Source organism: Dipodomys spectabilis, unplaced genomic scaffold (assembly GCF_019054845.1).
Source record: "Dipodomys spectabilis isolate Male_0828 unplaced genomic scaffold, ASM1905484v1 ptg000050l, whole genome shotgun sequence".
Lineage (NCBI taxonomy): Eukaryota > Metazoa > Chordata > Mammalia > Rodentia > Heteromyidae > Dipodomys > Dipodomys spectabilis.
This window is the reverse complement of record NW_024870727.1, coordinates 4,307,146-4,325,200: the sequence shown is the minus strand read 5'-3', so window position 1 is coordinate 4,325,200 and position 18,055 is coordinate 4,307,146. Positions and strand designations below refer to the sequence as shown.

Here is an 18,055-nt window from a genome sequence, read left to right as displayed (position 1 = left end):
TTGAGCAAAGAGGTTGAGGAATAGTGCCCAAGCCCTGAGTTCAAGACCCACAATTGACAAACATGAAAGAAAGAAAGAAAGAAAGAAAGAAAGAAAGAAAGAAAGAAAGAAAGAAAGAAAGAAAGAAAGAAAGAAAGAAAGAAAGAAAGAAAGAAAGAAAGAAAGAAAGAAAGAAAGAGGGAGGGAGGGAGGGAGGGAGGGAGGGAGGAAGGAAGGAAGGAAGGGAGAAAGAAAGAAAGAGAGAAAGAAAGAAAGAGAGAGAGAAAGGAAGAAAGAAAGAGAAAAAGAAAGAAAGAGAGAAAGAGGGGCAAGTGAGGGAGGTAAGGAGGAAGGAAAGAAGGACGGAAGGAAGGAAGGAAGAAAGGAAGGAAGGAAGGAAGGAAAGAAGGAAGGAAGGAAGGAAAGAAGGAAGGAAGGAAGGAAAGAAGGAAGGAAGGAAGGAAGGAAGGAAGGAAGGAAGGGAAGAAAGAAAACAACAACAACCAACTTTTATGTCCTATAGCTGAAGTTTTGCCTTAGAGCTTTAACTTGTGCGTGTACAGAGCTCATGGCCTGATTTCATTTCAAGTCCTTGACAGACTTGTGGTAGAAAATTAAACCAGTGACAACCATGGTTTTTGACTGAACTTGCTGATTTTATGAACTGGAATAAAAATGCTTGTTATCAAACATTAAATATGGAACATTTTGAACTCCTGAGATGAAATACTTAATATGAACTTATTCAGCCTTGTAAATAAATTTAAAAAGTTAATTGACCTGCACAAATTTGTTACCAACCTTCCCTCTCCCAGGGTGCTTAACTTCTAATAAAATGAAAGAAATCAACATTTCTTTCGTCTCCATCTCAGATATCTGGGCTTGTGGGGGTTGAGTAGATGAACATTGCTTACTTCATTTGGATCTGATAATACACTACAGTGCTGTGTGAAAAAACAGGCTCATTAAGTTCACCACAGATCTATGAATTTGGCCCAGAATTAATTGATATTCATTTATTTATGTCATTAATTAATTTACTCTTTTGTGCTAGGGTTGGGAATCAGGGCTTTGTGTATGTTATCATGTTTCCTCTACTGACTCTGATTTTATTGCAATGAAGACTTGGAACATTTTCTATGTAAGAAAGAGTTCTGTGTGTGTGTGTGTGTGTGTGTGTGTGTGTGTGTGTGTGTGTGTGTGCACGCACACGCATGTGCACCTGCCTATAGTGGGGCTTGAACTCAAGATTGTGCACTGTTCCTCAGCTTTTGTGTTCAAGTGTTGTGCTCTATCCCTTCAGCCATAGCTCTGATTTTGGCTTTTTACTGATTAGCTAGAGAAACAATCTTACAGACTTTTCTACCCAGGTAGGCTTTGAGCCTCAATCCTCAGATTTCAGCCTCCTTTGTCTTAAAAATTCTACATCTGAACCCCTGGCAGCCAGTGTGGAAGTTGTGAGGAAATACCCAGTCTGCATTGGAGATACTTTCAGGCGCAGTATATGACATTGTGGCTACTGAGGAACAAAGGCACAATAGCATAGAAATCTAGGTAATATATTTTCTTTTATCATTGATGAATCTAAGTGTGGGGGGAGGGAAAGTAGGAGGAGAATGAGGGAAGGGGTAACAAGTCTGACAAGAAATGTACTTATTACCTTACTTATGTAACATAACCACTCTATATATCACCTTGACAATAAAAAAAGAAAAAAGAAGAAAATAAACCTCTGTGTGTGTGTGTGTGTGTGTGTGTGTGTGTGTGTGTGTGTGTGTGTGTGTGGTGTGTGGTGTGTATGTGTGTGTGTGTGTGTGTGTGTGTGTTGGACAGAGAGAAACTATGCTGGGGGTATTGAGATAAGATTATTGCAAGATTTTCATTGAGAGTCAGGGCTCATCATGGGAGCCTTGGCTCCCAAGGATGACTCAGAGAGCTCTGTGTCATCTTTGGAGCCTTTAACCTTGCACAGGCTTCCTTGAAAGGCATAGCATCCAATTGGATTTGACTCTGACATAGCCCTCATGAATCAATATCTCTAGCTACCCTTGGATCAGCCAACTCGCTTCTATCCCATCTCTGTAAACAATCCATACTTAGCATTAGATAAATAGTCTCATAGATTCTAACATTCAGAAGAATAATTTTAATTCTCTCTTGGTAATACACTGTCACTATTTTAGTTGATTTACTAAAGGAGTTCATACAGGACAGAAGTAACAGTAGAAATTTTTGGAAAAAGAGTTTTCAGAAAATGGATGAAATACAACCAACTAGAGTAAGGAAGAAGAATATAATCCTGAAAGCCAGATATGACCTTTCTAGTTTCCTGTAAATAATGTTGTAGCTAGAAGTAACCATCAAAATAGAATGAAATGAAAATATTAAAGTCAAGTTATACTAAGAGCAGAGAGATTTGAAGAAAATCCATACTGGTTTTATATAGAATGTCCTGGTCCAAAAAAAGGTTGAGGATAAATTAGAACTATTGTTAGAAACAAAGAAGAAGAAAAGATTAGAAAAGAAGAAAAGAGTAAAGAAAATAAAAAGGGAAGAGAAGAAAAAATAATTATTTTAGAGACAAATATATGAGAAGCATTAGCGCTAGATGTTTTAGACATCTGGTAATATTTAAATTCTTGATGTTTTTACACCCATGGGAGTTTTATATCCACTTTGGAGGGCATAGAATGATCTTGAGTGCTCTCAGAGAAGATATACTTCAAAGTATTAGACTATATATAAAGAATTTCTATTTACTAAACATAATAAACATTATTATAACATGTTAAGAACACATATTTTTCTGAATACTTTATGGTACTTCTGTTTTCTTTTTTCTAGTTGAATTTGAATGTTTTAAAGAATGTGTTGTAGTGTCTGATCTTCAATATTCTCATTCAAATTGACTGAATGGTGTCCAGGGAACATTTGATCTGTTTTATGTCATTAACTAGGATTTGAATACTGCAAATGAACCTGGTGTTTTCTTTTGCAGTTAATACAAAATGAAAATTATATCAATGTCTGTACTTAAATAAATATGTTTATTTTAACAAGTTAATTCTTTGACAGACACATAGGGTAGAATTGAGTTGTCAGCTTTTTCATACATGCCATTTTTTGTTCTGTAAAGAACAAAAATCTGTCTAAGGAGAGTAGCTAAGGAGCTCCAAAGTATTTTGTGAGTTATTTATACAAAATCATTTGAAATCAACCCTGTATTAAAACTGGCGGTAAGTGTCCGTACTGTCTTCAAAAGCTGCAGATGCTACCTTACAAAAGAAAATGCAGAACACTTAAATGATGATCTTCCATTTCATCTCCTAGGCATTTAGCAAAATAAATACCAGATTCTATCAAATCCTGATTTTATTATTATTATTATTTAATTTTTTATTGTGAAAACACCATACAGAAGGGTTACAATTACATGGGCAAAGTAATGAGTACATTCCTTATCAAGCATTGTTGCCTCCTCCTTTGTTCCCCTTCCCATCCCTTCCCATCTCCCCCCTCAACCCTGATTTTAATGACATACAATATTGCAGCAATATAAGGTCCTGACCTCAATCAGGGACATTCTTAATATTAATCTGCACCTTATAAGTCTGTAATTTTTTGTTTCTTTTTTTCTCTCCTTTTCCTGACAACATCTTGCTGTACAGCACAGACTGACCTCGAACTCTCCATCCTTCCATCCTCTAGTCTCTTCCGATAGGATTATTTTCAGTGTGTGGTACCACACTTTGACCTTCAAGTCTTTTGAAAGGATATATTTGAATTTATTTTCAGAACGATACCATGGTAAAGGAACATACAAAGTTATAAAGTCAGTGTTATGATTCAGAGACAAGATGCCATGAGCCCCTACCTCATGCTTGACAGTAAATGTTATACCCATGACCCACAGCAACTGCCTGTGAAACTAAGTTTCTTCTGTCTCATGATTAGGATGCCTGCATTGTGCATAGACTCTAGATTTCAGAACTTAAAGAAGGCATTTTTAATAATGCTAGCTATAAAAAAACTTGTTTTTATAGTTTAATAAAAAATGAATAGTAGGAAGCCAGAGCATGTGTTGGGGGGCAGAGTTATGGGAAGAGGAATAGACAAATGGAGAGAAGAAGGGTGGGTGAGTCATAATATTCAATGTACATATATGAACATGGATGAAGTAACTTGGAGGGATGGATGAGGGTGGGGGAGATAGGAGAGAATGAAGGAAGGGGAGATATTTGATTAGGATACATTCAACTCATGCACTGACACGTAGAAATAAAACAGTTTGTACCACTACTTAAAGATAACAATTAATCATAAGAGGTTTCTCTTTGTTGCTGTTGTTTTTAATGTACTATGTGATTTTTTTTGTTTCTTTTGTATGTTCCTCCCCCATGGTATAACTTCTGTTTTCACTGTATTTGATTCTGGTGAATGCATCTTGTATATACATTTTTCTAATTTGGTGAGGGGAAGGGGAAATAACAAAATGCTGAAACAAGGATATAGGATGACCCACTGTAACAATGAGTTGTACAAGACACTATGTTGAAAATGAACTTTACAACTTGATGGGGGCAGGGGGGCAGGATTTGGGGAGGTGGGGAGAGAGGGATAGTAGGGAAAAAAACAAAGGAGGGAGTAACAATGCTCGATAGGAAATGTACATATTACCTTACTCATGTAAGTGTAACTCCTCTGTACAGTAACCTTATAATATAAAAATATTAAAAAGGTAATAAAATAGTAAGCCTTTCATAGTATTTAATGTTTTAATTAATTTTTGCAAAGTAAAACATTTGTTTTTATAAGCTAGACAATGCTACTTAGGCAAAAGACAAAGTGTGAACCAATGCAACAGTGATAATCACAAGACACTATATTGGAAATGAACTTTACTACTTGGGGAATAAATGGAGTCAAGGGGAAGGAAAGTGGTAGAAAATTAGGGAGGAGGTAACACTGTTGGATAAGAAATGTACTCATTATGTAGCTGTAACCCCTCTGTACATCACCTTTACAATAAAATATAAAAGAAATACCTAGCTAAGCCTGAATGGCTCACAGTTGTTATTGCAGTCACTCAAGAAACTAAGATCAGAGGAGTTCTGTTCAAAGCCAGCCTGGGAAGACTTATTTCCTATTACTTCCTATTAGCCAGCAAAAAGCCCAAAGTGGAACTGTGACTCAAATTGTAGAATGCTAGCCTTGAGTGTAAAAAGCTAAGGGACAGTGCCCAGGACCTGACTTCAAGGCCCAGAGCTGGTACACACACACACACACACACACACACACACACACACACACACACACACACACACACACACACACACACACACACACACACACACACACACACACAGAGGGACAAGCTTAAGTTTCCCTTCTCTATGGCTGCTTTTCTGTACATATAACTTAATGAAGGATTTCTTTCTGTAGGCTCTTTCAAAAATATTTTACTTATTTATCATTTATGTTTTTGGTTGATTAGGATTTGCATTTACGAGGTAGTTGGGCTACTACTTGCATCATGCATATAGCCTTTTTTGCTTTGGTGACTTTTTTCAAACAAAGCTTACATTTTTACTCAGACTAGCCTGGACTGAGATCCTACTCATTCTTCCTGCACAATTATGACAATAGAACAGAGGTCAGATTTATTGGTTTAGATGGAGTCTTCAAAATGTTATGCCTGGACTGTTTTTAAACTATGATTCTCTAGATAGCTCTGAGTAGCTGAGATTATAGGCATGAATTTCCTTACTTGGTCTATAGTTTGGGGAAAAATATTTTAAGAATAGAGTTACATGCTACTTTTCTATCCTTTAATAGAAAAACTTCTAAGTATAACATTTATGAGTCAAAATTCCTTTCTTAAAAAAATCAAGTTAAACTTGTTCTGTTCAAAATATACGTATAATAAAATACTTCAAAAGCAAAATGAGCAACCATGAGTGGCCAAAGCCTGTCACAATTTGGTGAGTATCAGGACCCCAGAACAGGGTTTTAATAGTCCTGCCTCCAACTCCAAACATGCCCACCACACAAAACACTGAGCACTTGCATGTTTCCTTAGCCATACATTTTATTTATTATTATTAGCATCAATTGGGTATGCAAGGGGGATTCATTTTTAATATGAGCATTTATATATGCTCATATGTATGTATATATATCACCCCCTTATTTACCCCTATTCTCCCCGCTCCCAAACCAGTTTCAGCCAGCTTCACAGTTGCATTTCCACACATGTATAGGAAGTACTGTGACCATATTCCTCTCCTTTCTTCTCTCTTGTCACCTACCCCACCTGTTAGCTCCTATACACCACACAGCTGTCCACTCCCTCACAGTCATTCTTGTTCCACTACAAGTTGTTTCAATGGGTCCTATCAGGTTTCTTACCTACATAGTCTGTACTCAGAACGATATGTAATGTTAATATACGTGCATGTCCATAGGTATATATATGAACATATATATATATATATATATATATATATGTTCATGTATATATATATATATATATATATATATGTTCATGTGTCACGCTTAGGTGTGAACGCGCATATTTCTGCCTTAGGTTTAGTGTTTCTAAAGGAGAAAACACGTACAATATTTTCTTTCTGCCAAGCACTGGTGGCTCATGCCTGTAATCCTAGCTACTCAGGAGGCTGAGATCCGAAGATCGCGGTTCAAAGCCAGCCCAGGCAGGAGACTCCGTGAGACTCTTATCTCCAATAAACCACTAGAAAACCGGAAGTGGTGCTGTGGCTCAAGCGGTAGAGCACTCACCTTGAGCTGAAGAGCATAGGGACAGCGCCCAAACCTAGAGTTTAAGCCCTACAACCAACCAAAAAAAAAAAATTATTTCTGAATCTGGCTTACTTTGCTTACTATAATGGATTCCATATAATATATTCCATATAATGTAATGGATGGCAGACCCATTTGTTTTATATTTTATTCTTCCTTGGTTAATAATATTCCATTTTTGTGTGTGCATGTTATGTAATAATATATGTAGCATACATTTCATATATATATATATATATATATATATATACATACAAAAATTTATATGTGTGTATATGACCCATTCTTGATACATTACCCAGTTGTGGCTCATCCGGGCTCTTTGTAAAGCTTGGACACTGTAAAGAGTATGGTACATTGTTTCTATCATTTTCTCACTTACTCTCCTGTGGATAAATGCCTGAGTGCTATTACAGGGTAGTTCTGAATGTAGATTTTAAGTATTACACTCCCCCGCTACACTAATGCTCTGAACCATGGACCATATTGAGCAGCAATGACTTAGAGGTTGCCTGCAAAACATAATACCCATTAAACATTTAATTTTTTTTCAGAAAATTAAGTTCAACTGTACCAGAAGAGCACATTGCTGGGAGAACAATGTCAGTTCTGTACAGATCCAAGGAGATGCCCAGTACTTCATCAACGATCTTGGAATTCCCACTGTGCAGTTCGTGTATGAGGACAAGAAGGCCTTGGAGGTGATTGTTTCTAAGCAATGTAACACAGTCATAGGCAGTGAAGCTGTTGGGACGAATTCAATTTCATTATGGCTTCTGGTCTGTCATACCAAACAGGTCACTCTAGAAAGTGGCTTCAATGAGAGCGTTATTCTTGTTCAGAGACTTTTAACAGTATTTGAAAACATCAGCTCTTTCCAATTGTGTCGAATTCAATTTGGAAAAGATTTATGCTGTCACTCACATTTTCACAGTATGCTTTGCAACCAGAAATTTGTAGTCGTTGGATTAACATCAAAACATAATTGTAATCTTTGGTATTCACAGAAACAGATGACATAGGCCATAGATCTTCCATTCTTGGCCTGAGGGAAAATGCATTTCATCAGCTTTATGTTATGGGAGCCTGGTGAATGAGCCACCCAAGATCTGTCAATAGTTTGCTTGCTTGAAAAAGAGATGACAGTTTCTGAAGAAGGAAACCACCATCTTAATCCCAAGAAATATTTCGAAAGTATGATTTATCTTAATTAGCTTGTGTTCATCCATGGGATAGATGTCATTCCTTTTCACCTCAGAATTATATCATTGTAGAGTATAAATATAAATCTTTTGGGATATTTTATCTTCCTTTACAAATTGGTCACACATTATTGAGAACTATTTAAAGGTTTAGAGAATAGTCAGTTTGAAATAATTTTTACATTAAAATAATTATGACTATTTAACTGAGAGAAGCCTACATTGCTCTTGAAATAGTGATGTGCCGAATGTCTTTCCATGATCTGTGGAAATCTTGATTCTAGTTACATAGTAGCTTTTTAGCAACTTTTAGTTCACATTTCTCTGTAGCTATCCTCTAGGCCCTCCCCTTTTAAATGCCATGGAGATAGTCAATCCTCACTAACTCTAATACATAACACATAATACATAATAATGACAACCCAAACTCATGAAAGGGAGAAACTATGGATGAAACCAGGTTTCCCATTATAGGAAATGGGAAATATTATTTTTCTGGACTTTTCTGGCTTTGTATGTTAGAATTTTAACATGCCATTGGTTAAAAACAAGCACAGTTGGAGAGGTATGTCTTCTCCTGTGAAATCTCCAGTGAATTCAGAAATCAAGTCATTTTCAATTTTCCTGCCTGATATATCTCTAATTTCCTCCATCCCAATGTTTCAGCTCCTATCTCATTAGCAAGTTGAACACCAGCAGTTTTTCCCATGTGTCTAATTCATTTTGCTATACATTTCTGCCAAGAATTTAGAACTAATCTAGTATAGCCTTGGGAATTGGACAAAATTCTGACTCTGACACTTTGTAGGCAAAGTATTGGACTTCGCTCAGCATAATTTTACAAACGAGATTCTTGGGTGTACTTAGGAATCTACTTCATAGAACTATGGTAGGGTTTAAATGAAACTGAACATTAGTTAATGTTGAGCTCAGATTGTGGCTCCGTCAACTATGACCATCACAGTGGTTATTATTTGACTGCAGGACAACGTATTGGTGGAAAATTTCCAACTTTTAAGATTAGGACCCTTCCTGGCAAGGGAGGAGCTTATTAACAATTGACAATTAACAAATTTCCTAGGATGTCATCTGATGAACAACAGTGGGTGGATCTCAGGTGTGAATAGGAGAAGATTTGGAAACAAGGCCTGGTGATGTGGTGAGAACTCACAACACTGTGCTGATCTGGCTTAGTCTGAAGGAGCTAAGCAAATATTCCAGTGACACCCAAACATCTAACTCTCAACATCAAAAATATTTTTATTACCATTCTGTAAAAGTAGCTAAAAACAGACCCAATCATTTATGAAAAATAACCTTGCTCATATTGATTTTGTAGAGAGAATTGTGTGTGTGTGTGTGTGTGTGTGTGTGTGTGTGTGTCTGTGTGTGTGTGTGCATGTGTGCGTATGTTTACTGGGTACTGGGGCTTAACTCAGGGCCTTGGTGCTGTCCTATAGGTTTTTTGGCTCATGGCTGGTATTTCACCACTTTAGTCAGATCCTCATTTCCCATGCAGGTTAATGGGAGAGAAGAGTTTCACAGGTTTATCTGCCTGTGCTGGCTTCAAAGTTGGTCCTCAGATTTTAGCCTAATGAGTAGCAAAGATTGAGAGAATTATTCAATGGATTTTTCCCTTACAAAATGTGAATGCTTAGGATGAGAGGATTTTGTGTGAAATCCCCAAAGAACAAATACTAACCTTTATTTCTGGGTTAGCCTATAGCAAAATACTTGGATACAGCTTTTATGAGGAATTGTAACTATAGAAGAGTTTTATCTGTGGTAATAATGTTTATATTATGTCAATTAGTAAAGAAGTTAAGGAAATTAGAGTCCCATCATTAATTTGCTTGAATGTTAAAATATAATTTTTCAATTCTTTTATAATGCACATTGTTACAGGTAATTTTTCCAATAAGTCACAATAATACAGGAGCAATAACAATAAAAGCAATAACAATATTTCTTCTTGTAAGACACTTAATGAAACTTTCATATTTGTTCTAAGTATTATTTATTTTTAATTTTCACCACTGCTGTGATTTAAGTATTTTCTTACCCCAACTTTCTAGTGAGAATATTAAAACTTTTAGAATTTAACTTATTTTCCAAGTTTACACAACTAAGTCTAGGTTTCTGGACACAAGGTCTGGGGTAGTCATTTTTTTAAACCCATACCCTTAGTTTTACAAAATATGTCCTGAAACATTCTGTGGAAATGCCATTGAAGAAAACATCATTGTTCTTGCAGCTACTTTTCACAATGTTTCTTCTCAAACAACATACATATGTAACAAATCATTTAAACTCAGCTTTTCAATAGTACATACTTGCAATTTCTCCTTTTAATGGATTACTCTTTTCAGTTTACATTTGTGTTGGCAATTCAGAGCTAATTCATTAACATTTCTGTCTCAAATTTTATACTCCTACAAATCTCTGAAGCTATTGATGCATGGCTGTGAGAAGAATGTATGCTATAACACAAAGATAACCACAAAAATGCTAATTCAATAAATACAAGCAACAAAACATCAACAACTTGAATGTATACTTACTGGTTGTGGTAAATTGTCCCCAGATACTAAATAAATATCTACCAAGACACAAAGGCCTCCAGCTACTAATTGACTGGTTCCAAGTTTGAGGCATAGGTGTGCTTTGAAGAATGTACAGTAAGAGAGTAAAAGGATTTCTGTAAGGATCATGATAACTAACTTCAATATCATAATACATTTCAAATTTGTGAAGTTTGTGCCCTCCCAAACCACTAACAGTACCTATAGTTTACTTAAGAGACTTTGGGAAAATACAGTTCCTTGACTTTCTATTTTGAGATAATTTTAGATGTATAGAATAATTACAAAAATATTTCAAAGAGCTACCTGTCATTTATAAGCATCTCCTAACACTGAAAACCCACAGAACCTTAGTGAAACTACCAAGAGGTGTAATGCTTTAAACTAAACTGCTTTAGTTCATTGGCTTTATTAAAACTCAACAGCATTTTTCACTAATACTCTATTTCCATCACAAAATCTAATCTAGCCTACTTAGTTATCCTGTCTACTTAGCTTACCTACTCTGCAACAATTCCTCTGTCTTTCCTCATCTTTCATTAATTATGGCCTTGCGGCATTCAAATATTAACTATTCAAGTGAAAGTCTGGAACAAAGTCTTCCAAAAGAGTGGCCCTCATAAACATGCTGGGGTAGTAATACTAATCTAAGATAAAGCTTATTTCAAATTTCGATTAGAATTACAATTAAAATATAATTTTAATGGTCAATATTTAGGAAGATAGCTGGGTACACTAGGAATTAGGAACCCCGAGTTTTCATGTATCTGTATATCATTCGTCAAGCTACAGAGATCCTTTTTCAAATTACATGCCTCTATTTCTCTAACTTGAAAACTTTCAATCTGTCTGTCTGCCAGTCTGTCTTTCTGTCTGTCTATATATTTAGTGATGGTACTGGTGCTTGAACTGAGAGCCTGGGAATTATCTCTGAGCTTTTTGTGTTCAAGGCTATCACTCTACCACTTGAGCCACAGCTCCATTCTGGCTTTTTTGTTGATCAATTGGAGATGTGTATTTTTTTCCTGCCCTATCTGACTTTGAGTATTATATCTCAGTCTCCTGCATAGCTAGGATTACAGGCATGAGCGACCAGCTCCCAACTGTTTCTCTATCTTCATCTAGGCAATGTCTATCATTTATTGAGAGCTTGGTATTATAACAAGGTATACCTTTTATAATTTAATCTTTTACAAATTATAATCCAGCTACTACCATTAACTCCTTTTTCACTGAAAATGAAATGGAATTTAATATTAAAGGTCACAAAGACATTGAACAGTCAGCACAGAAGCTCCCTTCAGATCTGTTTGGCATTCAGCCCACATTTTAAACTATTGCATAAAAGGTTCCAAATTAGAAGCCCAAGGGCAAGATTCAGTCCACCAATTTAATTTGCTTATTAAAAATAAATTTTTGGAAATATTGGGGTTCTCCTTTTCCATGGAAATAATCAGCTGACTGAACATTGCTCTCCCAAGTTTGCCATGATCTCTCCCAAAGAATCTGCCATGGTGTTTGTCTAAGAGTGCAGTTAATAGACTGGAGGTGTGGCTCAGGTGGTAGGGCACCAGCTGTGAGCAGATTGTCACTAGCTGTGAGGGAGACTATAAGGCCCTCAATTCCATCCCCAATACTGATATTCCTCCCCCCAAAAATAGAAAATTAAACTTTAGTTAAGAAGAGTAATTGTTCAATTCCTCTTTCTGTAAAATAAATAAATAAAAAGAGAGAATAGAGGACAGAGAGGCCATGGTTTTACAGATTTATATCACATTCAATATTCACTTGGCTTCTCTATATTATCTATGACATTTTTGGGGGGTGCTGGTACCAGGATTTGAACTTAGGGTTCTTATGCTATTTGCTGGATTATTCCTGCTGATGTTCTGCCACACCTCTGGTGTGGCTTTTTGCTATTTATTTTAGAATGGGATCTCATAGATTCTGCAGACCAATTTTGTTTTGCACTGTGATCCCCTAGATGTCAGCCACCTAGTAACTAGTATTACAGGCATGAACCCTGGAACTCAGGTTATGTGTACTCATTTTAAACAAATACCTACAATGAACAATTCTCTTGCTTTCACACACACACAAAAGTATATGTATTCTAAAGTAACCAAATTTTATCCACATTTTGAAGGAATAACCTAAAATTTAGCCTATGTTGCTATGTTGTATATATTAGAATTTCTGAAAATATATGCTCTTTACCATGTAAGGACAAATATGAGACTATTACCCTTCTACTGGGGACACATTCCAGAACCCTAATGCATGCTTGAAATGGCAGAGACCCCTGAACTCTGTAAGACTGTTTTCTCCATACATGACTATGATAAAACAAACTGGTGCCAGGTAGTGAATAACAATGGTGACAAATGATAATATACTATAATACAGCTCTCAATTACACTATTGTACATTTAGGACCCAATGTTAAATCAAAGAAAGACTGCTTGAGCTCTTTTGCAGTGAGAGCATCAGTCAGCCTGATGACTGACAGGATTAAGTAATCATAGGGGAGTAGTGTACGCTGTTCAGATACACTGCAGAGACGTGAGCTGTATAAACTCTGTGCCAGGATGAAGAAACCTGGCTCCCAATCTCACTATGCTATCAGTAATAAAAGAATGCAACTTGAAACTAATGAATTGTTTATTTCTGGAATTTTCACTGCATATTTACAGACTATGATCAATTGTATGTAACTGAAGCTGAACCCCAAAGCCATGGATAACAGAATAAAACCTTTTTTAATGATTAAATCTTGATAAGAGGAAAACTATACTGTAGGGAAAAAGTGAATGATATAAAAATAATTTTTTTACAGGTTGGCAGGACATTATTTGTTCTATTTTTAATGGACCTTGACATTTTTAACATCTTTTCCCAATATTTTATGTGAGTCCCGTTCAGATATATTGTTTCTCTAAAATTACTTAAACTCCAGTCTTCTTTAGCTCCTTGTGGCATCTGTACTCTTAATTTTCTATTAACAAAATTTCACCAGTGCAAAACAAGCTTTGGATTTGCCCAAATGTTAATGTGATTCCTTTTTCCAAGGTATTGTGCTGTTAATTGAAACATCTCTGGTTGTAAGCTTCATTTAAATAAGGGTTTAAATTTGTAAACACTAGTGCACCTGTTAAGAGAAGCATTCTGCATCGATTAAACTTGAGGCAGAGATGGCTGGGAAGGAAATAAAAAGACAGATGCTTTCTGATTAAGAGTGCAATATTTATGACAGGTTGGTGGTCCAAGGCACATTTCTTCTGTCACTTACCAGCTGTTCCACACAATCCTTGCTCCAGATTGCTCTAGTTATTCCCTGTAGGCCATGTCAGAGGGCCTCCCTCTCTTAGTATATCAAGAGATCAATTCATAACCTATCAAGTTTCATGCCACAGACAGAAGCTTTGGTTCCTCACTCTGCTTAACCTCATATTTCTTGCTCTTTTGCTTGAAACATTCTACTTTAAACCAAATTTACCTCTATAATAGAGCATTTGACATTTAAATAATAATAGGCTGAATGGGTATTATAGCTTTTATATATTAGAAGTCATGATATCATTATTTCTATATCATTTAGTAAATCATAGGTACAAATCTAAGTAGCATTAGTGTATTGAAAGTTTTTATTAGCTTTTCCTTACATGCTAGATGTCCTGAGTGACAATTGAGATTCTTTTTTTTTTATTGTGAAAATACCATACAGAGGGGTTACAATTACATGGACAAGGTAATGAGTACATTTCTTATCAAGCATTGTTGCCTCCTTCTTTGTTTGCTCTTCCCATCCCACCCTCCCAATTGAGATTCTTGAATTAATATTCAACAGCATGTAGGAAAGTATTTGTGTGCATGCATATGTGTGTGCGTGCATATGTATGTATGTGACTTTGACATGGAAAATTTTATAGAGTAAAACCGATAATTTATATTTGCAGATATAGTAAAATACAGCTCAGTAACAAATATATACATATTTTGGATCAAAGTAATAAATAGTTTACATGTTGATACATCATGCTTTATTCCAAATAGAAGAAGAATTTGTACTTTATTTGGAGATCACTATTTTCTGTTTGGAACTTGCTCCTGTCCCTTCTTAGTTAATAGATACTGTTAGTATAAATGTCAATTATAATAACCAGAAGAGTTCTGTTTCACTCTGTGTTCTACAAGTGATTTGCAGTATATGATAGAACGTGCTCCATACGAAGTGCTAAACATACTTAATCAATGCCACTCACTCTGAGATGAGAATTTCTGGTTTCATTTTTTATGAATTTGAAGGTAGTGCAATATATTAGTGCACTAATATCTTCGTTCTCACTCCAGTTTGTTTGCTTTGCTGGCACTCTAATAGCTGAATCATGCCACCAGTCCAGCTTTTTGCTGCTTACTTGTGATCCTATGTACCTCAGATTCCTGGGCAGCTAGGATAATAAGCTTGAGCTACTCAATACTCAGATCTTTTCTACTTCAAATTATGCCAACCAGAAAGAAAGGTTCTTTTGGCACTTTTCTGGCCTAGTCTTTGTACTTTATTTTAGCAAAACCACTAAAAAAATTGTACCGAGATACATGGCATTATTATCTCCTGATCAAATTTGCTTCATTTGAGGAAGTTCTTGCCCATTTTTGATCTAAAATTCTAAAGACTGATTCCCCAAAATAGATTTTGTTTTCTGAATAATATATGCAAATGTTTATCACATTAGGAATTAATTTTTATTTAACTTTCATTTATCCACTTAAATGACAATAATCTCTAATTTATTAATGATCTATTGTTAAATTTATGAATATTAATTAACAGTGATAGTAAAGTTAAATTTAATATGAAATATGGAAAGAACTTATTTTACAAAATATAACCATATTTGTAAAGACAAAAACAAATAAATTAGAAGAGTGGTTTTGTTTCCCATGTTTGCAAATTTCTTCCAAAAGACTTTTAGCAAGATGCAACTGGATTTTCCTGTTTCTGCATCTCCTTTCTGTAATGTCTTGTTTTGGTGAATAAGCATAAAAGATGCTAGATTAATATTTTTTGTGTAACAACAGATATTTTTGTTTGATGCTACACTTAAAATTGATAAGCGATAGTTTCCTAAAGGCTAATATTTGTGAGGACCTAAACCCATAATAATAAACTAATTGTACCCTTTAACATGTAGCTATAGATTAACATAGAAAAAAAAAGAAATGTTAAGACAATAGTTGTCATTGGTGTGTGTTTGTGTGTTTGCGTGTGTGTGTGTGTGTGAGAGCATGCACACATGCACGTGCACATGGACTAGAACTGGGGCTTGAACTCAAGGTCTTGTGTTTGCATATGGCTTTTTTGCTGAGAGCCATTGCCCTACCACTTGAGCCACAGCTCTACTTCTGAATTTTGTTAGTTAATTAAGTGCCAACTCCATAAGTATCACCTAATTTAATCTACATGAATACTCCTGGGGTAGGACCTATCTTTGCCTACTCTTTACTAGTGAGGACCAATGAGTTGTTATTTTTGTTTATTATTTTTGTTTTGTTATTATATGCTATCACTTGTGATTGAACACTGTCCCTTAGCTTGTTTGTGAAAATGAGAGCTAACATCTTTTCTCTGTATGGCCTCAAAATGAAATCTCCTTAACTTCCTCCTCTGAGTATGTGGGATTACTGGTATGCATCACCACTTCTGGCTTATTGGGCAGTATTTTTTTTTTATTTTATTGTCAAGGTGATGTACGGAGGAATTACAGTAACTTAATTAAGGTAGTGATTACGTTTTTGTCTAAATTGTTACCCCTTCCCTCCTTTTTCTCCCTCTTCCTCCCCAATTTCCCCCCAGTTGTAGATTATTTCCAACATATTCTCTTGTGAGCATCGCTGTTGTGTAGGTTCCCCCTTTGTCCTTTGTCTCACCATTTTGTTGTTCCCCTTCCTTCCCTAGTTCACATAAACATATATACAATAACCAGGGTACCACAAATTGAAGGCAGTAAAAACAGGATAAACCATAGGGGGAAAAACACAAAAGAAAAAAAGAAATCATGTAGTACATTGAGAACAACAAAATAAAACCTCTTGCCTCTATGTCTTGGAGTTCGTTTGGCTTAGCATCATCTTATATAGTCATATGTACGTAGCTGTTGAGCTATTCTGCTCATCTGCTAATATTATCCTAGATGTACACTAATTAATACAAATAAAGGAAACCATGGGACCTATGTTTCTTTGGGTCTGGCTTACTTCACTTAATACAAGTTTTTCCAAGTCTTTCCATTTCCTTACCAATGGGCTCGTGTCATTTTTTCCTTTGGAAGCATAGAATTCCATTGTATCTATATCTACCACATTTTCTTGATCCATTCATCAACTGAGAGGCATCTGGGTTGGTTCTATATCTTAGATATGTAAATAATGCTGCAGTAAACATAGTTGTGCTGGAAGCTTTAGGATAGCCTTGTTTGTGATTGTTTGGGTAAATGTCCAGAAATGGGATTGCTGAGCCATAGAGAAACTCTATGTGTAGTCCTTTGAAGAACCTCCATACTGGTTTCCAGAGTGGTTGAACAAGTTTACAATCCCACCAACCATGCAGTAGCATTCCCTTTTGGCCACATTCCCTCCAGATTTCTTGATTATAGCCATTCTAACTGGGGTAACGTAGAATCTCAATGTTGTTTTGATTTGCATTTCTTTTATTGTTGGACAGTATTTTGATGTACATCTTTCATATAAAGTAGAACTTTTAAAGAATCACATGAGGTAAACTACAGAATGTATCTATTAGCTAACACTAATTTCCTACAATGTTTGAATGTCTCATCCTTCTCCAGGCATCTTGTGTTTTTTTTTTTTTTTTATTTTTTACTAGAAGCTTATCTTCTGGAGTGTTATCAAAGTACATTTTGTTTTGTTCTTAACTGGAATAGAGATTTGAATAGAGGGTCTAATGCTTGTTCCTTGTGCTTACGTGGCTATCATTCTACTACTTGAGCCATTCCTACAGCATGGCTTTATTTTAGAGATGGGAGTACAATAAACTTTTCAGTACTCAGGCTGGCCTTGAACCTCTATCCTCAGATCTCAGACTCTTAAATATTTAGGATTGCAAGCTATGAATATAGTTTTGATTTCATGACTGCTGGGCTTGGAGCAAAGCTGATTTGAGGAATCTGACTCAGTTAAGTGAGTCTACTTCCTTTTACCATGTATGACAAGGAGTTCAGCATTGATTCTTGTGTCTGAGCTTGATTGTGATTCCGTGTAAACCTTGGTGTGTCTTTTCTGGCCATCTGTAGGTATTGTCATCCCATTCAATTGACAAACTGCACAGACTAGAGAATATAATATTCTCATAAACTTTGGCTCTACACAGCATTCTGCTTCTTAGAGGCATTTCTTTAGAAGAGAAGGTTAAACCCCAATCAACAAATCAACAGTTATAGACCAGACTGGAAAAGC

The 18,055-nt window shown here is 35.8% G+C and overlaps 1 protein-coding gene across 1 annotated transcript in view; it reads left to right on the top strand.

Annotated features, from left to right (window-relative positions):
• Positions 1-18,055, top strand: part of Naaladl2 (N-acetylated alpha-linked acidic dipeptidase like 2) — a 910,349-nt gene that overhangs the window by 696,145 nt on the left and 196,149 nt on the right. Inside the window, exon 10 of the mRNA XM_042678909.1 lies at positions 7,353-7,499. Coding sequence (XP_042534843.1) covers positions 7,353-7,499 — 147 coding nt within the window. The remainder of the gene's footprint in view (positions 1-7,352; positions 7,500-18,055) is intronic.